Consider the following 24,148-nt stretch of genomic DNA (forward strand, 5'->3'; position numbering starts at 1 on the left):
TACGGCATTTCAAAAGTTTGCTCACAATTGGCATGACAACTGAAAACATTCTGCTGATTCTGCTGCCGTCAGGTAAACAGTACAGCAAGATCAAAAACAGAACCAAGAGGCTGCTTCAGCTTTAAGATGTGAAAGTACTGAACTGCTGTTGAGAATATGAATTTGATATTGTTGCACTAATTGTGTTTTTATCTCTTTATGATGTTTTTTACACTATTATGCAGCCCAGAAAAACTTTAGCCTGTTTTGTTGCATCCTATTTAGCATGAAGCAAATCCTCTCAGAGAAGCATACCGTATTGTTCAGCTCAGCTCTTTTTCACATTTGCTCCTCTAACCACATAATCTCACCTCCTCATCTCAGGCTGCATCAGTCCTTCCTCAAGCACATCTTCAAGAATAAAGGAGTTAATCATGCACGCTCTTCAGAATTACATTTTCGTTCTGTTCGGGATAGCCAAGTTCATTTTAGATGTTCAATTTTTGCGTACATTTCACATGTCATGCTTGCCACAACGGAGCTTTTCGTGCTGACTTTAAAAGTTAAAATGCGTGGGCTGTGTTGCCTCATGTTGAGGTGACAAACTAGAATATACAGCTGAAAACAGAACTGCTGCTGTTTGGAACAGTCACAGTGACGGGCCTGATGCCAAACTATCTTCTTTTCCTCAGATTCTACATCACTGTATGATATCCATAATACAGAAGAATAAAGAACTGAACCAAAAATGGATTGATTTTGCAAATTATTCCTCCCTTAATGTACATAGCTGTCAGTGTTAGGCACAAATGCATTTAATGGTACGTTCACAAGGAGCTCTAACCTAATTAAAGGAATTTGCGACTGACTGCTGTTTTTACATGACAAACACAAACGGAGCTCAGAACGTCCTGTGTCATTAAACTGCTGTCAGCTGAGAAAGAGAAACAGCATTTTCCCTCCAAGGCGAGAGCGAGGTGACTGCCGTGTGTCCTGCGCTCGGTTCAGCCTGCTATGCATACATGTTAAAGTACGCCAACTTTTTCAAATGCCACATTCAGCGTAATTATCATTGCAAGAGACACAGAATCTCTCTCCAGTTTCACCATCCTAGCAAACATCCAAAAGGTTTTTGGACCAGAACTGACATTTCAAACTAGCTTAAACTGAATTCATCTTCACAAAAATTCTAGTTTCATTTGAAGAAAATTAACCTCCCAACATGATGGGACCACCAGAGTTTCAACCTGGGTATAGAGGTTTTTTTCAGTCATGTGCAGACATACCATTTGGACTTATGGCCCAAACATTCAGTTTGTTTCTATCCAACAATGTTCTAGGAGGTTTAAGGGTGTTGGATGTTGTTCTGCATCCATTTTCTGTCTGATTACTGTCAATTAGGGTCACTAGTACCACAAAAAGAGAAAAAAAAGGAAATAGGTGCTTTACTAAAGTATTAATTTAAGGGTGTTCCTATGTATAAATCAGTGACTTTTTATGTTGTTTTTTCTACTATAAATGTGGTGGTTTTTCACCTAAAATCACAGTGGAAGTAAGAAAATGAAAGGTTTAATCAAATTCTCATTTCTATGAGAAACCTGACATTTTAACAGGAATGTGCTGTCCTGTCACCGTATATACGTCTCCCACCTACAACAGAGAGCTCAAAGCACTTCGACACCTCCAATTCTCCTCTTAGACCGTCCTACAGGTAAGCATAGCTGAAGCAATAACTGATAATTTCATGTTTATATATTGGTTTTTTTTCTTAGCTGATTTTCTTGTTAAACAGAATCAGAATTTTACTAAAATAAAATGTGAGAACGTAAGCAAAACTATGAACGTCAGTAAACTCCACTAAACTTGGAACTAATTCTTGGTAATAAGGATCTTGCACAACACCAAAGACACTCAGAAACAAACAGGCATCACTAACTGTGTATGTAAACCCCAACATAAGTTTTAGTGTAGGTAAAGTCCTACTCATTTCCTCGGCACCATAGATCATCTCTCTTAACCTCTGACACAATCTCTAACTTCGGCTTTAGATTTAAATCGTTCACCCAGAAGAGGCCGGTACCACAGTCAGGGTGACTGGAATAAGGAACAAACATACCTTTCTTTGATTAAACTGGATGAACATATAACTAGGCATGCTATGAGAGAAAATTAAACAATTTCTTAAACCTTTAGAGCCATGTGGCCCCAAAGAAAATATACACAGCCATGAAATTAATCAGGTTTTCATTGCAACTAATTCATTGATGAAGTGATATTATTTTATATAGATATCTTTTTGCTATCTTTAACGTTCTCTTGTAGAATGTATTAATGAAGAAATAAAATATAATGAGGAGTATATTTGAACAAAAAAAAGTCATTTCTAAGTAGTTTCTAATTGGTGCAATGTGATTCTAACATGGCGATATTTTTGCTTTACTTCTAAAGTTCATATATTTATACTTAATGTCTGTATGCTGAGTGTCTAGTCAAATTCCTTGATTGTGCTCGCAATGTTAGCCAATAAAGCCGATTCTGAAATGACTGATTGTGAAAATGTTCACAAATGCAAGGATATCTGTTTGCTTCTTATTTTAATAAGTTAGCAGCCTTTTCTTTATACTGCTACACTTTACTTGTCATCATACTGTCAGGGCATTAAATGGATATGTTGCACATACTATAGGCTGGGATTTTTAAGAGTCTCCAGGACAGCAGGACATTTGCATACTGCATTTTTGAAAGCTTATAAAATACCTTGCATTGAGCTGTTCTAATTTATTATATTTTCATGAAGTCAAAAAATATGCAATTAAAATCATTGTCTCAACCTACCTCTAATATAATTATAACTAATCAACTAATTATTCTAACTTTTTTATATATATGGATGCAGACATTTCTAGAAATGGTGTTATATGGAACCGTTTAGAGAAGAAAGTACACAACTATCATTTATTTGTAACTTTTATCAATAAAAAGAAGCTGAACATCCTCTAAACCCGCCCTGGAAGCCTCACATTCAGGCAGGGAGTCATGACTTCATGCCTCCTGACTAACCGGCATGACAGCTGCTCTTTAACATGTCAGTAACTAACACAAGGGTCCTGACGTCCCACATGGGTTTAGAAATAAGTATTTACAATTAAATTTTAACACTTAGATATAAAACAGTAATTCTTGCTGCTCAAAAAGCATGAGAAAATTTCTTGGTAAAATATGAAGCTAACATTTACATCTCTTATAACCATAGACAACTGACTAATTCCGACACTTTTTTCGGTCTTTTTAATTTTTGCAAACATTTTTATGAGTATAATTATTTATTTCCCTCCTCTGTTCCACTCTAGTGTTGTGTCGAGCACTATTTAAGGATGAGCAGCTAACCGGAGAGATGCCGCGTCTGACCGGTCCGCCACTCCTCCCAGCGATAGAGCTCTCCCAGCGGCCGTGTCCCCAGCTGCACCGTCCCCCCCTTTGCCTTTACACACACACACACACACACACACACACACACACACACACACACACACACACACACACACACACACACACACACACACACACACACACAAGAGCCATACGTTGTTCGGGTCCTGCTACTTACGCCCTGTGTCTGGAGAAACCCATGGACAACAGCACGTCCAGGTTGGAGCTGGATTTCATCGAGCCCGGTCGGCTCTGGCGAAGCCTCCGGGGGAGAATTTTGCTGTACAGGTCCTCCTTGGCCGCCATAGTCCAGTCCTCCACCGGCGTCAAGCAGTCCTACCCCGAGTCCGTTACAGCTCACGGTCAGACCCGCGGTTAGTCCATGAGCCTCGGCAGCTGGTCCGCATGAGCTGGAGAGCTGAGGCAGCGGGAAGCACTGAGGGGAGCGGAGCTGCGAGCAGCGCTGTGCGGCTGCTTCTCCGCCCACTGGAGGAAACTGCGAATGAGATCCGATAACCGAGCCTATAGAATCCGGCGGAGTGGACACACAAAACTACACTGGTACAACAGAACCAAGAGAAAGATTGCAGCTACATCCAGCCATCTTTAGAAAGGACACAAGAAAACACAGCATGGTATTATGTATTTTTAATTTCAGTATAAAATTATAACTTCTAAAAATATATCTCACATTATAGAAAATAATTACATAATTTTACATTGTTGCTGCTGATAATTTCACCAACTCCACCTAATTTCCCCCCCCTAGCTGTGCAACTTGTTTTTTATTCTAGATGCAGAGACACTGGGAGCCTCATTAACTATTAGTTTAATTCATTTCCAAGCGTGGATCATGATCTGCTGCTCATTGTTACAATACGGCCAACCAGAGTGTGCTGGGCCTAACAACGGGACTGCTACTCTGCTAAATGGTGTTGTGCAGTGGAACATTTCTTGTACTGATCAGCAGTGAGCTGGGTCAGGTTAGTGAAGGCCTCCAACGGAGCTGGCAGATGGGATGTACGGTGAGATGACACAGAAGACGCAGCCTGCCTCCTGGAAAGCCTGCCTCATCTCCACCTAGTGGCAAAAAAAGAGACTGCATCAGACACAGAGGCGCAGTGGCCTCACACATCAACATAGAACCCAGGACACACAGCCCATCACACAAGGCTGTGTTGTTGTTTTACGGATATAAAATATATCAAGGAGTCATAATTGTCAGTGTTTCTCTTCCAGACTATGACAGGGTCTTTAAACGTTGCATTCGTTGTTGGGTTTGATGAATCACATTTGAATATCACAATGGGATGCAAGGTTGACACAGACATTAAACCTCTCTCTGTCTGATATTAAATCAGACTATACCTGTTCCTGTTTTAGGTCATATAAATCAGAAGAATAAGAGAATTTAATAAAAACTTTTCATACGTTCCCAAGTATTTGGTAGAATTTACTAATAAATTATAAGAACTGGGTCAAATGTTTTGGTTTGTTTTTCCTTTAGAAGCTTCAGATAATAGTTAGCTGGTATTTCAGCACATTCCTCCTGACAGAGCGGCTGTACCTGAGTCAGGTTTGTATGCTCAATTGCTTGCACATGGCTTTCAACCTTTGACTTCCTATGTCAGGGTCATCGTGCATTTGGAAAATTCATTTGTGCCCAAATTTTAACTTCCTTCTTAATTTATTGAGATTTTGCTTCCATGTTACCACAAGATGTTCTTTCTTTATGACTTCCTCCTGCAATAAAACACTTACACAAAATGACGCTGCCAGCCCCGTCCTCAGGCTGTAAGCTTCTCCATTTCTCCTCCAAATGTGATGATGGCCATTTAGGCCACTTCAATTTGGCACGTCTCCATAAGTTACGGTTTCTGTCCCTGAGTGCTTTTGCAAAGTGCAATCTGTGTTTTTTATGCCACTTTAGGAGCAATGACTTCTTCCTGTCTGAGCGGCCCTTCAGCCCATGTTTGTGCAGGACACTTCACTGTGGATAACCAGTCTGTTACCAGCATCAGCAGCATCTTCACAAGATCTTTTGCTGTTGTTCTGCTCTTTTCATACTCTTAACATGCTCATCTCTGGGACACGTCTCCCTCCAGTTCCTGGACAGCGTGGCGTCTGGACATTCTCATGTTTCTAATATAACTCTTTGACCAGATGACCTCAGAACCTTCAGGCATTTTGAAACTGGAGGAACCAGACGTCTAGACGTCTCTTACTGATATCTCGCCCGTCCTTCCTTCATGACACATCATCGCCTGAGTTTTTACCAAATTGACGAAAATGGTGATTATTAACTAGCAGTACTAAAGTCGCACCCACAGTGAAGACGGCTTTTAAAATTACTTAACAATAATTAGCTTCATGGCAAACAACATCATTTTACTTTTCTAGCTTCTGTAAGCAACTAGCTGGGCTACAGAGCTAACACTATTGCAGGGGTGTGAAACTCCAGTCCTCAAGGGCCACTATCCTGCAGTTTTTAGATGTGCCACAGGTACAAAACACTGGAATGAAATGGTTAATTACCTCCTTCTTGTGTAGAGGCCTGCTAATGACCTAATTAATCTATTCAGGTGGTGCAGCTGAGGCACATCTAAAAGCTTTTTAATATTGCTACAATGTGACAAAGTCAAACAGTTCAATCATCCTCAGCTGTAATTGTGGAGAAATGGACGTCCCTCCTTTAGCTGAGGGTTCTTTCCATGTAGGATAAGTGGGTATAGACAATGGATGGGAGGATTTGGTCCTTGTGTGAATTATTTGTTGCCTTCGTCAACTTGAACCATTTTCTGTTCAACAATTAAAAAATGAGCTTCAGTCCTCAGAGTAAAGGAGAACAGCCTTACCAGCCTGACCTGGTCCAGACACAGGCCCACCACGGCCCCCCCACTGCCGGGGAGCTTCACTGCTGAGCCAAACTGTCAGATCAGACAAAGTGTTCATTAATAAATGTACGGTGGGTGCTCTTGAGGGAGTTCAGTTTTCACCTCCTAACACCCACCTGCCTCGCCAGCTGAACCATCCTGAGGTTCCCAGGACCCAGACAGTCATCAGTGTAGATAGACCTGGAAACCACATTACTATCAGATCAGGCAGCTGTAGAATCTAAGCATTTATTTAGAAAACAACAAATATTAGAAAGTAACAAATATTCACTTTGATATGATGTAGAAGATCATCTATCATAATGAAATAACACTACAACGGATTAGTACAAGAGCCAGGCTAAGAAAAAAGAAATTAAATTACAAAGATAAAGTCATAATATTGAGAGAAAAAAGTAATATGATAGTAAGCCATAATAATAAGAGAATAATGTCATACTACATGAATAAAGTCGTAATAATACAAGAAAAAAGTAGTAACACCATGATAGTTTTAATACTAATAGAATGAAGTAACAATTTCATGATCATTCCTATATGAAAATAATTTAAAAAAATGAGGAATATTGAGCATCTTGTGAAGTTATACTTCAATATCAGTTTTACAAATATTGACTTTCCGTTTTCAGGAGACGGATTAAACTGAACTCCATGGCTACGTTTAAAGTTTGTTGCTTCATAATCCTGTTTGCTTCAGTTCTCTGGTGAACCTCAGGTCCTCACACACCAGCTGCAGTTACACACACTTTACATCACACAGGTGGACTCTTCCCATTAGCTCCAAATAGAAATGGTAGAATTTGATTTTATTTAGGAGTATTAAACTGGGTGAATACAAAAGCACACATATTCATATGTTTATTGTAGCAAAAATGTGAATATTGTTTTTCTCCCATTTTACAGATATGAGCTACTTTATGTTGGTCAAGCACATAAAATCCCAATAGAATCAGTTTCTTATAAAGAACGCTGCCTATTGCATCTTTGCATAGTAACAGCATGCTAAGAGTCTCCTGCAGATGTGACAAACACTGTATAGGAGGCCAGAGAACCCGGGTTACCTGCGCAGCTCAAAGTTCTGGTCCATCAGTTGGGCCAGACGAGTCCAGTCTCTCTCTTTAATCGCTGACCTGATGAAAGAAAAACATCAACAAAAAAAAGTCCTCAGGTCTGAGTTTGGATCTATAAATGAGCTCAGACCCGACTTATCCACGCTGAAGCTAAAAGTCAGAAAACAAGTGAGATTTGTTTATTGCTTCTCACTGAGCAAACTGCTAACATACCATCACCAACAGAATCCAGGAACAACACATTTCTCTCTACATGTTTGTCATACGTCATGTGCATAAACATGATCGGATGTAGTTATTATCACAATGAGGATGACTTTTCTTCACTGTGAAATATTCAGTCCTACATTAATTTTGTTTTTAAAAAAACTAAAATATACTGTCAAGAATTACCATAAATACTCCTGAATTACTTCACATACTCAGCCCCACTTTAATAGAAACACCCTGTTCCCAAAAAACTAAAATATGCTGAATTATCATAAATATTCTGTCCCAAATTACCTTAAGTGAGATGTTCAAATGATCTGAAACATGCTATGCTAACTTACCTTAAAATTTAGTCCCACTTTACTTAAACCACACCATTCCTTAAAGCCTAGAATACACTGTTATTAATAACCATAAAAACTCTGCCCCATTTTACCTTAAATATTCAGTTCCATGTTATTTGAAGCACAGCGTTTAAAACACCTTAAATATTCTGTCCCAAATAGTCAAAAAGAAGCTGTATAAAGTTACCTGAAGACACCCTGGACCAAATTACTAAAAATATGTTGTTTGAAATTAGGTTAGCGTTCTTACCCACACAGCACTCAAAAATTATCCAAAGAAAATTTACCAAATTCAAAAATCTAAACAGAATTTCTAAACAATTTTTTTCTGATCCATTGTTAAAAAGTAAACATTTGACATTATTATCGTCTTGCTGATCGTTTACCAATGTGTCATGTCAACTCATTGATATCATGTGATTCCAAGAAAGTATATTGGAAACTTAATCTTAATTATGTGTTGTTCCAGTAAGGTAAGGTAATTGTATTTATGTAGCACATTTTCAGCAACACGGTAATTCAAAGTGCTTTACATGAATTAAAGGGAAATACAAACAAAATAACAAACCAAAGGAAAGAAAAAAGAGGAAAGAAAACTAATCTAATGTTGTTCTAAAGTGTGTAAACTAAGTGCTCCTGTTCAGGGTTGCTAAGTACCTAATTCCATTTCTAAATAGTGAGTACTCTACAGTTTCTGATAAAAATAGGCTAAAGAATGACTGATCTAATTTCTTTTCTGGGTTAAAGTGAGTACTCCACAATTCTAAGTTCGTTCTAAATCCTTTTCTGGGTTAAAAGTAATATAAACTAAGCAGTGACTGTTCCTGTTAAGTATTTCTGGATTCCAAGTTCGTAGTTATTCTAATTCTAATTCTGATTCTGATTCTATTTCTGGGCTGTATAATATTGACCTAAATAGTGCGTACTCCACAATTTCTGATATTACTAATAAACTAAAATAATCCTTTTCTGGGTTAAATAGGGGGTACTTCACCTAAAACAAAAAAGAGGAAAGGACACATTAGGGCAAATGGCAACATTCAGACAAAACAATTGGCAAAACAAAGACACGAGTGAAGGCGATGACGTCAAAGAGCCATGAAACCACGTTAGTGAGCCCCTGGCAAAGTCCGATAAAGATGTTGTAATCAAGACATGATGTCCTTAGGAGCGTTCAGCTTCGCAACTCCATGGATACAGGAGGGGGTGAGGAGGGAAGAGCGTTGTGTTTACATATCTTTAAGGAGATTAGAAATATGCAGCCCTTCCAAGGCCACATGGGGAAAGCCAATTCAGAAACAGAATGTCTTAGGTCGGCAAGATTATAAATTTCAATCTTCCCAAAAGTCTCTCCGATACATCTCAGTTCCCAATCATCCAAATTAGTTTGGTCGTTCCACTGAACCGAAACTAGCAACTTCTCCAAGATGGATTCCATCCTGTTGGTGAGTTTTAGAGTCCTCGTCTCTGTCCACACCAACAGTCTGAGTGTTCACTAGTTTGGCCAAGTCAGTCACAAATTTGTCGACAAGCCAGGAATCCACAAGCTCCAAACAACAGAAATCCTGTTATGAATAAATCCAGGGTGAATCCTGCCGGTTGTGTCCCCGCAGGACAAGAGGGCTCTCCTGAGAGATCAGTTGACCAGATCCATAATTTGTAGATTTGGAGGATGTGCAAAGAAAGGCTCCAAAAATATAGAAAAAGACGGGACAAAAACAGAGAAACCAGGGCAGGCATGGGCAGGGAGGAAGCAGAGGAAAGAAGCGTTCGCCTTCATCGAGAGCAAGAGTACAGTACAGCTGAATTCATGGTGTGTGACTTATGTGATTCAATATACCAAAAAAATGCAAATCAGCAGCTTATTACTGCAGCTATCATTCATCATTTCTAATATCAGTACCAGATTGGAGTTTAAGATAAAGTATAGTGAGGCACCAGTCTGAGTCATTACTGTAACTTTATGTGACATCCTAGCTGAAACTTCTTCCCCCAATCGGAGCTTAAAAATTTTGATTTCATAAAGAAATAATGTAATGCCCTATACCATATCATAAGTTATTTACAGGACAGAAAATAATAATCTTTAGATTTTGAGTGGCAAACACTTCTTCCAATACTTAGGATTTTTTGGTGAGGACCTACCTCGCCTGGTCTGTGAGCTCAGCAAAGGTCTTCATGGCCTCGACAACCACTGGTTCCCCTGCAGGTAGACAACCAATATGAAAGCAGTTCAAGAAGAGCAGCAAAGGGGTTTTCAGTTTAAAGGTTCTCAAAGTAGTATTGTTTGAACTTAAAACAATAAAGTCAAGGAATGGTTAAAAAAAAACATTCAGTTTGGCAGCTTACTTTCTGTAGGAAATACAAGCATGCCAAACTTTACTGGTCTTTTATAAATCAGTATTCAAAAAGCGCCTTAAGAGACGAGAGTCATTCCCCTCCTACTCCAAACAACCACACACAAGCTGTTGGACTGGAAGACGCACCGCTGAGCCAACGCTGCCGGATGTTGCTATGGATACGTCCAGAGTCGCTGGGGTCACTCAGGTAGGCCAGCCAGAACCGTGGAAGGTCACTCATGTCCATAGAAGCGTAGTTCCCTGAGAGAGGACAAACCCCACAGGAAGAATTATCCACTGCAGCACCTTGTTCCTTCAAGATCCACCTGACAACGAGCCAAACAGCAACGGCAACAGCAACTCTTACAACATGACATAAGGATACATTACATAATGCAGTAGTTAAAAGTAAATTATATTCAAAGTTATATTCTGTGTCTAAAACCGTTTTATGAAACTACCACATTTCATCTGTTTACTTATTGACATTAGTACCGTAGCCTTGCTCATCCATGAGCTTCTTGCTGAAATCCATGTAGACCAAACCTTCATACACCTGCAAGGACAGAGGGACCATGTTTCCTGTCAGTGTTGTTCCAAACAGGTTCTCAAACCTCTTAGAACAAGTCCCACTTCATTATATAACAACTACCATACTGGCAGACACTTAGAAACGGCAGTACCTTTCAGTTCGTATGAAACAAAAACATTTTAAATAAGTGGTACTGCTGCTTTGATGAAAAGAAGTAGCTTAGCTGCACTGAGCACAGCTTCTAAGTTCAAAATTGGAAAAATAAGCAGGAAAAAAAAAAAAATTGGAATTCCAGGTAGATAAAGTTCGAGCTATATCCGCAACCATTTGGATTATTAAAAAACACACACTTTGGCATAAAATCCACACAAGATGTTTCTTTAGTGTTTGAATGCATCTAATATCCAGAGAAACACATTGTTATTAGCTAGTCTTGTTAACTGTTAGCCTGGCCACATAATTAGTGAATCCTATTGCTTTTCCCAAGCTGCTATTGGAATATAGAAAAACTTGGAAGCAATGTTATTCCCAGATTTGAGATCCATCTTCAGGAGTAAATGAAATGGAGAATCTGGAGAAAACAGAAGCCTGCTCCCAGTTTACTGTTGACCACTTCACTTCCTGAACGCTGTCCGCAGCAGATCACTGAGTATCTTCTGTTTGAAGTCAAGATCAGCCTATTCATCTACATAAAAACCTAAAGTTTTAGATTTTTATATATTTTGTACACATGTATGATTCTCCATTTTGGCTTCATCTGTGGGCTTAATAAATAATGACAAGATGATATTGGTGTGGTGGGTTTTTTTCACTTGAGTTAAAATATATTTAGGAAAATTTTATCAGATCAATATCAGAATTGACAGAGGGTTTACATTCTTTTCACCATTACTGTCGAAAATTCCCTAATCCTTCTCTTGTAAATAACTGATTTCAAAAATTTCACCGGGGGTTCACTGACCTGCACCACTCTGTCCTGCAGGCCAGCCGTGATGAACAGCTCATCGGTCTCCACACTCAGGATGAAGTTGGCTCGGATCGGTTTGGGAAGATCCTTCAAAACAACAAAAAAAGAAAGTAGAGTAAAACTCAGCAGTCTGCTCTAATCCATCTGATAAGCAGGATAAGAGCGGTCGTGGTTTTATGCTCTTACATCGTCAGTGATGTTGTAGAACTCCATGAGACACTTCAGAGTAGCTGAAACTATGGCACTGAGATGGTAGAATGATAGTAGAAAGTATTTATTCTGCTCAGAATGAAAATGATTAAATAGGAATATGTGGGAAACAAACTATATACCTGCTTCCAGCTAGGCCCTAAACAGAAAGAGAAAGGGTTTCATCAGAACAACTGAACATGTTGCTACATAACCGGTGCTAATCATGCAGTGAAGCACCAGTTGTTCCGTCTGTCTGTACCGATCCTCACCACTTGCCGAGGAATGTTGGTGTCATACTTCAGGGTGAAGTTCTGCTTCGTTAAAGCAATGCTGCAGCAAAAGAAAGTCAAATAAGAACTGAGTGTAGCAATGCTAAAAAAGAAGTTCAATGAATAAGAGGAAAATGTTATCAGTAATTTTGAGAATTTTCTTCCAGGAGGTCTGAGCAGCAAACATGTTTTATGTCGTTTTCAGAACTCTGTAAAACAAATATGAAGTTTCTGTGCTTTGGTTGGATTACATTATTTTATGAATTTGACAAGCTGTTTTATGCTTTAACAGCAGATGCTGTATAGCAACAACAGTCTGGGACAGGTTAGCACAGCAAAGCTTAGCAGTTAGCTTAGCTTGGCTGCTAGCTTAAGAAAAAGCATGATGGATGCAGAGCTGAGTTTTCTTGTTAAATGTAGTGCTGATCATTTTGTTTATTTATACTTTATGTAAATTAAAAAAACAAGAAAATTATGAAATGGTTACGTGAGAAAACATTAATAATAAAAATTGATAAATGGAAAGAAACGTTCTGAGCTGTTGATTTTAATTATTTGTGAATTAATCGGTGACACAGAAATAGTTTAATCCAAAGTGAAGTGTGATTCTTATTTCAACTATGTTTAAAAATGGACTTTTTACTACTTGAAATTCAAAACAAAACTAAATTTAAAATATTTTATTGATTCCAAAGGGAAATTAAATAAATCAGATATTTGTCCTTCCATGGAAGTGCCAATAATGGTGAATGTAGTGAAAATAAGTACACAGACATATAAAACGAACAGAATTTGAAGCAATCCAGACTAGACAAACTTTACAACGCCACCAGAATAAGGGAGCTAACAGCCTCACCCTCGTTTGGAGCAGAACTGGTAGAACTTCTTACACGTAGCCTGCAGCAGCCGCAGACCTCCCAGGTACCTGCAAAATTCACAACAGAAGCAGAACTGTTTGTATGAACGGGATCAACGCCATCCTGTAGCTTGGCCCATATCTAGGGTCCCTCACCCCTCCCTCCTGCTGATGCAGAACAGATCCTGCAGACTGCCAAACTCTGTGGGATCATTCAGTGGGTGAGGGACTAAAGCCTGGAAACCACAAAGAGTTAGCATTTCAATTCAACGTGCCGCCAGTGAAGGTGGTCTATGGAAAACGGCGTGTTACCAGAATCTGACTCTCCACCAGAGTAACCTCAGCCCAAAAGTTAGAGATGGTCATGGCGATGGTTTTCCCATTGAAACCATCTGAGGGATTTCCCATTAATCCAACCCTGTGATTCAAGATGAGGAAATCTGTATTAAGAACTTCATCTTGATGAGTTTTAACATTCTAAGAAAAGAGTGACGTTTCACACCTGGCTGTCCTACCTGGCATATGAGCGGCATGTGATTGGTTGAGCGGGGTTGTCCTGTTTCTTGGTGGAGTAGTGAGTCAGCCACTTTGTGTAGTCTGACAAGCCCTATCAAAATAAAGAAGTTTCTCAGATGCTTTGGGAACTTTATCATAACTGAATTCTTAATGTTTAAGCGTTACTTAGATATCTTCCCAGAGTTCATTAGCACAGAAAGAAAAATCAATTACTATTACTGAGGTAGCATTTATAAAAATAGTTTTATTAACATATCTGTTAAAACTGTCACTATGTCGTCACAGATTAATATAAGGCAGATAACGTGAAAAAAAGAATAAAAAAGAAAAATCAAGCTCCTCTGCCTCCTCTCTGTTCCTACTGCCACCTGCAGAAATACAAGTCAGAAACAACCAATCAGAGCCAGGAGGAGGGTTTAAGCGCCGTCAATCTTTCTCTTGTAAGCGCTGCTCGCACCCTCTTCTTTGCTTGTTGCTATGCTACAGCTAGTTCACCAGCCTGTGGTGAACGCTCAAATGCTCAGGCTAGTTAGATTTGCCATCGATGACGGCGGATAAACAGTCTTCCTGGAACATTTGCAACGCATACACAAGAGTGATTGACAGCGCTAAGACCTTCCTCCAGGCTCTGATTGGTTGTTTCTGACTGGAAGTGGCGTATTTTTGCAAGTGACATAAGCAAAGGAGCTCAATTTTTTTTTTTTACAGATTATAATATTAAAGCATACTTCAGTCAAAACAAATGTATTGATATACAAAATGTGTATATTTCTACATAGAAAAAAGCAACAGACTATTTACAAGAATTTTTCCTTAAGTTTTTGAATTTAAGTTTGTTGGGAGAAGTGATGGTTATAAAGTCTAACAGCTGCTCAGAGGAAGGATCTGGGATTATGCTTCTTTGTGCACCTAGGATGCAGCAGTTTGAGCTTTCCAGTTCTGAGGGTTAGGTGGGGAGACGCAACGTTAAACCTGTTTCAGATCCCAGGAACAGATACAAACCACTTGTCCAATGAGCTGGAAGCCGGTAGGAAGCTTCATTCCAAACACGTCCAGCTGCTTCTCATTGATGAGCCACTCCTGGGAACAAAGGCGGGACAGGACAGCATGTCAACACTTCTTCCTAACTTCACGACAAACAGCTGAAGTCAGAAAACAGTGCGGCTCAGGTTGAAGTGACACTTCTCTAGAAGTTTCTTCCCACAGCAGCCGGCGTGTGACCAGTGCAGAGAAGATGTGGTAACACACACACATGCACACACACACACGCAGGCACAGGCACACACACGCACACATACATACGCAGTCACACGCACAGAGGACATGACTTCCCTTTCTGCTGCTGTGTGTGTGGACAGCTTTTTGGTCTGTTTGAATACAAAAGCAGCTCCAACAGTTCTTGATAAGATTCGAGTTATAGGAACTGAGAGTTAAAGAGTTGACCTGGTTAGAACAGGAAGAGTCCTGCAACACTTGGTTTAAACCTCTTTTATAGCTTATGCAGAAGAAAAGTTTTTATTTCCTGTTTGTGATGTTTGTTTTTTCATGTCTACTTAAATAAAGGGATATTTTAAATAACCAAAAACATATCCCTATAGAGTTAAAAAAAATTTCTAGCAACTATTATAGAAGATAGAATGCTTCTATCATTCTATAATGATAGAAGCATTCTATCATTAGAATGCTTCTAATGATAGAAGCATTCTATCATGCTTCTATCATGAAGCATGATAGAAGCATGCTTCTATCATGCTTCTATCATGATAGAAGCATGATAGAAGCATGATAGCATGATAGAATATGGTTTGAACCATTGCTCAAACCATATTGAGCAATGGTTTGCTCAATATGCAAACCATTGTTTGCATATTGAGCAAACAATGGTTTGCTCAATATGTTAACAGCAGGATGGCAGCAACTGTGGTACTCGTGTTTTGTTAAATTAATTATTTCTTAGCATGTGGTTCCTTTTACATTGAATAAATGAACTTAGACGTTGGTGTTTTGTTCTAAGTGGTGCAACAGGAAGTGAACTTAACTTTTTATGCTGTGAAAATAGGAAGTCATAATAAAACTACAAACCAACCAAATGAACATCACCTACGAACCCAGAATAGTCCAAAGGTCCGCTCCGTGGTTCGAGTCTGCAGGCTGAGAAAGTCGGACATGTAGGACAGCGTGTCTCTGCGGACGCAGTAGAACACCACGCTGGCCAGTCGGGACACTGTCCGTCCTTCCTCGGGTTTCTCCAAGAAGCGAGTTATCCTGGTTCAGAAGCCGAATGGGTTAAAAACAGGAAGAAGCTGGAAGCTGAGGTCCATAGAACAATCCTCACCTGTGGGTCTTTGGACAGACCTCCACAATCCCCCTGGAGCTGCTCCGCTCACCTTCCTCCAGCTCATAGTAGATGATCAGCTCTCCAGGCTGAAACACACACAAGAGAATGAATAAAAACCAACAATCAAACAGAACATAAACAACTGCTCCAAAATGGAGGACCTTTGACTGCCAAACCCACATCACTACCCTCCACCACAACTGGTTTGTGGAGCTTGTGCTGAGATGTTGGGTTTGGTTTTGCACTATGGTCAAACGTCCCCACACTGGTCTCTTGTGTCCAACGGATGCGTTTGCAAAAGTCTTGTGGTCCTTTAAAAAGCAACTTCATAGGTAATGCTGCCATATTCTTCAGAGAAAAAAAACACCATAAAACAACCTTTATAAACAAGCCACACCTGTTAGTCTTTTTCAACTTGTCCGGTTGTTTAACTGTCCAGGCTGAGATGGAACACTTGGGTTTTTTGTGATTTCTCTTGGCATTGCACGATCCAACCTTGGGGTCAATTTGTTGGAACATCAACTAATGGGAAGACTGACACTTGTCTAAAATATGTTTGGCTGAGTCGTGAATAAACTCTCAGTGGAATTATGGACTATTTGGAACTTCTGAGACTGATGCACAGCAACAACTGCTTCTAAAGGGTCATTGCTGATGATTTTCACCACAATGGCCTTGTTTCAACACACACCTATCTGCTGCAGAGCAACAACTATGTTTTAAAGAAGAGGCTAAGCTTGCTGATGATTCATAAATCAAATAAGTATCGAACTATTTACCATACTAATGAATGTGCAAGGGTGTACTTGGTGTTTTCCAATGAACTCATTCACGTTCTTTACGTTTTCCTTTTTTGTGTTTTCAGTTTAACATTAAACAAGATGAGGTTGCAGCGGGAGCGACTCCGACATCCCTAGTTATGATCAACTTTGTGTTTCAATATGGCCGCTTGTTCCCCGCATCAACAGTATAAGATGTGGAGAAAAACATTTTACCAGACACAGATGTATAAGTGCGTCTAAAATCATTTCCGTGTAGCTACTTCAACTATAAACTGAACAAATTAAAAGTGGTGCTTGCTAATTATGAAAAGTAAAGCTTAAAACTAGAAAATTTCTGAAGAAATTTAAACGGGGCCTGCCAAAGTGTGCCCGTCGGTTGGAACCCAGTGTTCTGATGTTACAAATTAGCATCAATGCTAAAGTAAGCTGCAATGTACTCAATAGCATGTGGAGAGTCACAAGCATGTTGAGTAAGACGGGCTTATGCCATTCAGGATGTTGAAATTAGTGTACAGGTTAAAATGAGCCAAATTGCTAACATTAGCCTAAAAGCTGTCAGTAGCATGTGGGGCAATACTCCATTCAGTGTACTAAGCATGGCTAATAAATAAGAAAAATAGCTAAAAGCTTTTTTTTTTTTTTAGGGAAAAGGCTAATGCTAATGGGGGACAGTGAAATGCTAATGCTTGTGCTAATATTTGTGCTAAAGTTTGTGCTAATGGTAATTCACTGCCTTGCACATCAAGGCAGTGCACTAACCTGAGAGACAAAGATATTAACGGCAGGATAGTAAAGGCGGGTAGTGCACCGACTAATAGCACCGCCTAAGGCGGAATATTTAGGAGGAGTATTTAGGCTTTTATTTTGAAATTTCCAGTAAACTTTATTTTTAAATGTCTACACTAATTGTAGTGACTGCTTAAACGGTTCAGTGTAAGCCACTATATTGTTTAACAAGCTTCCGTTTTCTTTCGTTGACCTTCATTAGCTTAGCTCTCAGTTGACGCGTTTCTGTCCCACAATATGCCTTTGTGCATCTTTCAGTGAATTAAAGAAGTACTTAAAACATCCATACAAAGTCTGACGAACTTTACTTTTCTTTGAGCAGATGTTACAGATGATTCTTTAATCTTGCACAGCATTCCACATGTAAAGTAACCCAACAGTCAAAAACTGTGTAGAGCTCAGTTGAATGCGCCACATTCAACTTCCTTTCGTAAACTAAAGTGCACACACACACAGCACTTTTCACAAAATTTCAATTACGTCCATTAGATGGCGCTTTTCTGCAAAAACATAATGAAATGGAATCTTATTAACAAAATATCTAAATATGCAAACAACATACACAATAATAAACAATGTTACAAACTGACATTTTTGGCTCTTACACTAATCCTCTCACTAACAGTGGTTGGATTAAATCAGTTATAAATAATGCCCAAAACATTCTGCCATGTCTGTAGTTCTAACATTCTGCTCAGCCTCCTTCTGTAGTAACTCAGAGTTCCACCATCATTGTAGTTCTAAACTGCCAGCCCTCCTCTCTAGTAACTGATTGTTCCGCCATTAATGTAGTTCTAACCTTCAGCCATCATTGTAGTTCTAAAGCGCAGCTCTGCCCTCAGCCAACTGTCATGTGTGTGAGACAGAAAGGTGGAGAAAGAATTCAATCTTTGTGAGACACCCAGTCAGTTTCTCTGAAAAAGCAGTCCGAACAACTCCTTCCCATTCAGGAACCGTGAGACGTATTCGAAAACTGTTTGAAGGGTGCGAGAGGGCTATTCCTCATCTTTGATAGTACTGCAATTCATATCTGTACCTCATTCACGGTAATATAGCAGCAATGAGAGAGAGAGATGGTGTCATCATGACCGACTTTCATACCAACAGAGCGATATTTGTGGGCGTGAGGGCGAGTTAAAAACTGTTTTGGGGTCAGAAATCCACTCCGTTTCTCACTCTAGTGGAGGAATATTGCGCAAGGCAGTGCACCAGCCTGGGAGATTTTTATTTTATGGAAAAGACTAATATTAGTGCACTGCCTAAGACAGTGCATTAACTTGAGAGCAATATTGAGGCTTTTATTTTGAAATTTTCAGTAAACTTCATTTTAAAGGGGCACAATAATCCCATGTGTAATAGTGGTTGGGTTAAACCTGTCATATAATGCCCGAAACAGCAATTACTTGTGAAAAAATATGAAGGCTTTTATTATGTAGGGTATGTGATGCTCTCATTTCAACAGTCCATTGTAATTGTCAGTTAAGAGGTATCAAGTTTCATGAGTCATTTGGTACTTACTTCTTTTGCTGATCTGCCATATTGTCTGTATTAAGTATTCCGTCAAGGTGCCATTTCTATATTTCTAAATGTCAGATCAGCCTTCTGTAGTAACTCAATATTTCACCATCACTGTAGTTTTTAATTGCCTGCTCAGCACCAATATCTGAGGTCATAATGTTCAGTTCCAATTGTGTCAATGACATCAGCAGTGATGTCATCACCCCGGGCAAAGTATAGGGGGGAATAGTGATGACAGTTCTGGGGACCCTGACCAACAGGGTGCCCTCCACATTTAATTTATTTATTTATTGTTCATAGAAATTGAAAAAAAAATTGGGACCCTGTCAATTACAAAATTAATCATATTGTATTTTCAAAGATTGTTTTTAGCAGTAAAAATTTAATGTTCCCTCTCCCAGATCAAAAAATACACATCCATAAATGCCCTGAACCCCCGCTTCCCCTGCATGAAATGGTTGTTCCTGCTTGGAGCGCTTCACCATGATGCTGTTCCACTGCAGATAGTGGAAAACATGAACAACTGTGGCAGTTACTATGCTGCTAAGAAAAGTAATAAAGTCAAGTTTGCAAAAAAATAAAATAAAATAGAGAGAAAAAGGCAAGAGTCTCAATTTATAGCTCAGTTTTTCTCCGAGAAGTGGGTAGACTGTGTAAGATTAACAACCATTTAGCATAGTTAGCTTAGCTACAGACTACTGATTACCTCCATTTCACTAGCATTTAATGAATTAAGGAAAAAATTATCAACATATTCATATATTTAACTTGTCCCTTGTACCTTTTACCACTTAACAGATGAGTAAGTCAGCAGCAGCTCTTACCCATGTCCCTCCTGACCTGCCCTCTCCTAAGTGAAATTAAAGCTGCAGTATGCCACTTGTATAAAAATTTTAGTGGTTGCGATTTTGCCTAACCCACACATTTTCCCTAACCCTAACCAATACTAGTCTATTCCTAACCCTAACATTAACTAAAACTTAATTTGCACCTTACCTCTAAACATTAACCCTGACCCAAAGTCCATCATATTAGGACTGGGCTTTGGTCCTAATATGATGGACCTAATGTGACACTGGACATGTATTGGTGCGTTCACACCAAACACGTTTCGAGCATCAGGTGCATCTGGTTTGCATTCAAAATCTATGTGGAGGCCATTGCGGCGCGCTTCGAGTGTCTAGCACGGTGCAACTTGAACCTTTTGGAGTGTTTGACACATCTAGCGCATCCAACACTCCACATAGACTTTGAATATAAACCAGACTCACCCGACGCTCAAAACGTGTTTGGTGTGAATGCACCATTAGAATGTTCAGTTCTTATGGTAACAATGACATCAGCAGTGATGACATCACTCTTTGATGCATCAAATTAATCGGTCTCTTGAATGTAGCACACAGACTGTTTTTTCAGACCTGTTCCTGTTTCAGACTTATAAGTTATAAGTTATGAATCTTCTACAGGAGCATTGTTAAAATTATTTGAAGGCACAGAATCAGCCCAGTACAGGTTCACATTCTCAGGTGAGAGAGGCTCATCTGGTATAAAATAAATTTTTCGGTACTGGAATTCACCAAAGATAAATTAGTTTAAATCAAAGCATATCATGAATATGTGTTCATGTACTCCATCTTAAGTCCAGAGCATACTAGTTTTTTTGTTGATTTTGCCACCACTAGATGATATGCATATAAGACATAACATAAACAGCACTATTCAGAGATGCAATGAGTTTATAGCAGTTGTTCGAATGATCTAGTCGTCTGTTGATTTGCAGCAATCCACGTTAATAGCAGATATAGAGGGCCCCAAAATAAAATTTTGCTTTGTCTCCATGGAGGCTTGGGCCAGCAGCCCTGATGCCAACATCTCCACAGAACAGATTGTGACTGTAGCATGTGTTACACACATCAGGACTGGTGTCAGTGTAACAGATGCTGATTTTCCTGTAAAAAGTATAGAGCAGGTAGGAGTGATGAGGCAGAAACAAATCTGTTCTTCACTAATCCTCCTGGAATCTGTTCTGTTTAAACATTTATTAAACATTTCCAAACAGCACCAGATATGATCTTTCTTCAAAATAATCATTGTGTGCATGTTATTTTCATTGTCATTCTAGACAATATACTTATTCCTGTAATAAACAGTTTTAGATCCTTTAATACAAAGGTACAGCTTATGTCACACACTTAAGTCTCAGAATAACCCCCATTTGTTATATATACTAGTATTTTTTTTATCTGTACACCAACATGTTCACAGAAAGACACAATATAGCTAAACAGATTCGACTTATGTAACGTAAAAATGATCTAAACAACATAATATTACTTTCCAACAACTTTCAGAACCGTTTTATTTCATAGCTGATAACTGATGGTATATTATATTTAATCTTGTCCTTCATGTCCCTCCAAATCCCAGAAGAAAGAGGACAGTTACAAAATTAATCTATTATAGTCAGAATCAACTTGACAATTCTGACTTCTTAACTTAAACGCTGTTGAACTGACGTCAAACCCAGCTCTGAGTTCCGACTTCCCCGGTAACTGGAACGCAGCATTAGTTTAAACTTGTCAGGTTTGAGAGCAGCTGCTCATTTGAGGCAGAGCATAATAATTCTTATATCCAGTCACTTCATAGAAGCTCACCTTGGACCTGAAGAAGCGGATAACTTGAGCGATATCAAAGTTCTGATCAGCACACAGCATGTCTCCAGCAATCTGCTCAAACACAGAGAAAGAAAAGGCTGAATGTTCATCGCCGTGCTACCCGAATGACCGACATTCTGTCTGCCTCGTACCACAACAACGTCATCATCCAGCTTGCGACTCCTTATGACGAGCTCCAGGTCAGCCACGGCCCCAAGCTGGTCCTTCAGGGTCGTGCTGCCATCGTTCACTATGTTCTCCACTGGGAAGTCGTTAGCTGTGGCCCAGCGCTCGTAGTGCTTGTACCTGATCAAAGGAGAGGTAAAGGATTTGCAGCAGCAAACTCAGGCAGTAAGTCCAGATCAACAGCAGCTTGGTTCTGCGACTCACTTGTCTGCGTTGGTGACCAGGTAGACCTCCGTGAAGAGCTGCCGCCTAGAAAGAAGCAACAGGTGACAACAGAAGGTTCTGAACTCTTAACTGGGACATTCCACATCTGATAGTGTTAGAACAATTCATGTTTGGTGCCGGTCAAACTTACACGTTGACAGTTTCCCACCAGAAGTCAAGAATCTTCTTCCCTCCAGTCCCAGGAAGCAAAGCCTTGGGTACACCGGTCAGATGGCTGTATAAACCTGTGTCGTCATTCTGGGCAAAGAAACAAAGATTCCCCAAAGCTTTACTCTCAATCTCGTCTTCTTTCCAGCTCATTCATGGTCCAGGTTTTGCTTCACTGTGGTTTTATTTTTGAATAAATCCATTCAGGCATCAAATACTCTTTATTTGTTCTGGTTCCCATTGCTTTGGTTCAATCAGAAAATAGTGACATAGGAAATTAAAAACATTTTTGAATCAACATTTAAATTCCAAAATAGTTGTAGGCTCAAAAACTAGAACAGGGGTGTCTAATATGCACCCATTTGTGATTTTGTGTAAATACACTGCGTTTAGATTATTGTAATTCTTTGTATTTAGGGTTGGACCAGAACTCCCTGGAGCAACTGGAGAACATGCTGCAGACCGTCTTGCTGACCAAACAAACAGACGTGACTCTATTACCCCTGTTTTATGCACCCTTCACTGGCTCCCTGTTGTTTTTGGGGTAAAATATAAGGTTTATTGATTGTTTTTAAGTGCCTAAACTCAATGAGTCCTACTCTTGCAGCCCTATACTCCATCCAGAGCCCTGAGGTCAACTGACCAGCTTTTACTGGCTGTTCCTAAAGCCAGGTTAAAGACTAGAGAGGACAGAGCCTTCTCTGTGGAACCAGTCTGTTAAGCTTTCTCAGTTAGTAGATCAGTTTAAATCCAGACTGAAAACACATTTATTCTCCCCGACCTTCAACACCAATTAAAGAGAAAAGGAACAGGGGAGAAGAAAATCGCTGCAGATGAAATTAGTATGTTATTTATATTATTAGTTTTTGGTATTTTCTGCCAATTTCATAATTGTCTCGTTATTATTATTATTATTATTATTTATTTATTTATTTATATTTTACCCCCCAAAAATTATTTTATCTTCTTTTTATTATTTATCTACTCGTGATGTTGTGATTGACTATCTTATTGGACCGGTTGATGGGTCAGCCTCCAGCAGTGGTTAGAATTTAGACTTTTCAAGAAGCCAATCAAAGTTGAGTGGTTTAGGTTTGACACAGAAAACCCAGGCAACGTGCAAAAGAGGAATAATAAAGGGAATAAATAACACTTTTGACTGCCTACGGTGTGATTTTCTCCATAAGCCACAGAGGAGCTTGGTTTAAATTCGCACAAGTACTCAGAAGTGCTGCCCCATCTCCGTGCCAAATCCCCTAACTCAGCTGGCCCATTTTATGTTTGTCCCATTTACTATGGTAAAGCAACACTTCTGTCACATTGTTCTTGATATTAATTTCAATGGGAGGTTGAGCTCATAAATTCGGCACAATGAAAAGGTAACAAACGCTGTTCCTCGAACGGAACTACGACTTTTAAAAGACCTGCACCCGTTACATTGTTACGGAGATCTGCAGAACCGCGCAGTGCAGAGAGGGGACGCTGGACATGGCTTCACTTCCCAGAACTTACACAACTCCCAAATCACTTAGAGCCGAACGTCCCGCTGTGAGGGTACGAACGTGAAAGTATCAAAAAGAAGGAATCAATAGACACCGATAGGAGCCAGGGCGGTAGGTGATGTTTAAACGCCACTTTCTGTAACGCGGTTCTTCGCAGAGTGCTCGCACTTTCGTGAAGGACGTGAACTTTGCACTGCTTATTCTGCAACAAACCACAGAGGTAGTTTACCTTAATCTGTGTCTGTAGGACAGTGCCGTGGCCGGCTACTAGCAGGATGCAGATCATGGATGCAGGTCGGGTCGTTCTGGTGAGGCTTTAAAAATGCAGATTCCACCGAGGATCGCCAAAACTCTAACCTTACAGAGAGAGTATACTTCCAGGTGGACCCTTCAAATTAAAACACCACCGTTTA

At 39.6% G+C, this 24,148-nt stretch overlaps 2 protein-coding genes across 2 annotated transcripts in view; both read right to left on the reverse strand.

Moving 5' to 3' along the window:
* The window catches only part of LOC106906249 (ubiquitin-associated and SH3 domain-containing protein B-like), a 55,195-nt gene extending 51,189 nt beyond the window's left edge, over positions 1–4,006 (reverse strand). Inside the window, exon 1 of the mRNA XM_088011469.1 lies at positions 3,587–4,006. Coding sequence (XP_087867595.1) covers positions 3,587–3,714 — 128 coding nt within the window. The 5' untranslated portion in view covers positions 3,715–4,006. The remainder of the gene's footprint in view (positions 1–3,586) is intronic.
* Positions 4,007–4,041: 35 nt separating this feature from the next.
* gkup (glucuronokinase with putative uridyl pyrophosphorylase) lies at positions 4,042–24,126 on the reverse strand. Its single transcript, XM_014971446.2, has 23 exons — positions 23,965–24,126; positions 22,217–22,323; positions 22,066–22,110; positions 21,828–21,981; positions 21,676–21,747; positions 15,933–16,021; positions 15,706–15,862; positions 14,600–14,677; positions 13,597–13,688; positions 13,394–13,499; positions 13,238–13,317; positions 13,082–13,150; positions 12,226–12,286; positions 12,097–12,113; positions 11,951–12,008; positions 11,759–11,851; positions 10,761–10,821; positions 10,413–10,526; positions 10,072–10,129; positions 7,364–7,432; positions 6,419–6,482; positions 6,264–6,335; positions 4,042–4,488 (listed from the first exon to the last, which is right to left on the reverse strand). Exons 1-23 carry the CDS (start codon positions 24,019–24,021, stop codon positions 4,393–4,395), a joined length of 1,869 nt encoding a protein of 622 aa, XP_014826932.1. The 5' UTR covers positions 24,022–24,126; the 3' UTR covers positions 4,042–4,392.
* Between the last annotated feature and the right edge of the window lie 22 nt (positions 24,127–24,148).

This window comes from Poecilia mexicana, unplaced genomic scaffold (genome assembly GCF_051168715.1).
Source record: "Poecilia mexicana isolate PSO_F unplaced genomic scaffold, ASM5116871v1 scaffold_13, whole genome shotgun sequence".
NCBI lineage: Eukaryota > Metazoa > Chordata > Actinopteri > Cyprinodontiformes > Poeciliidae > Poecilia > Poecilia mexicana.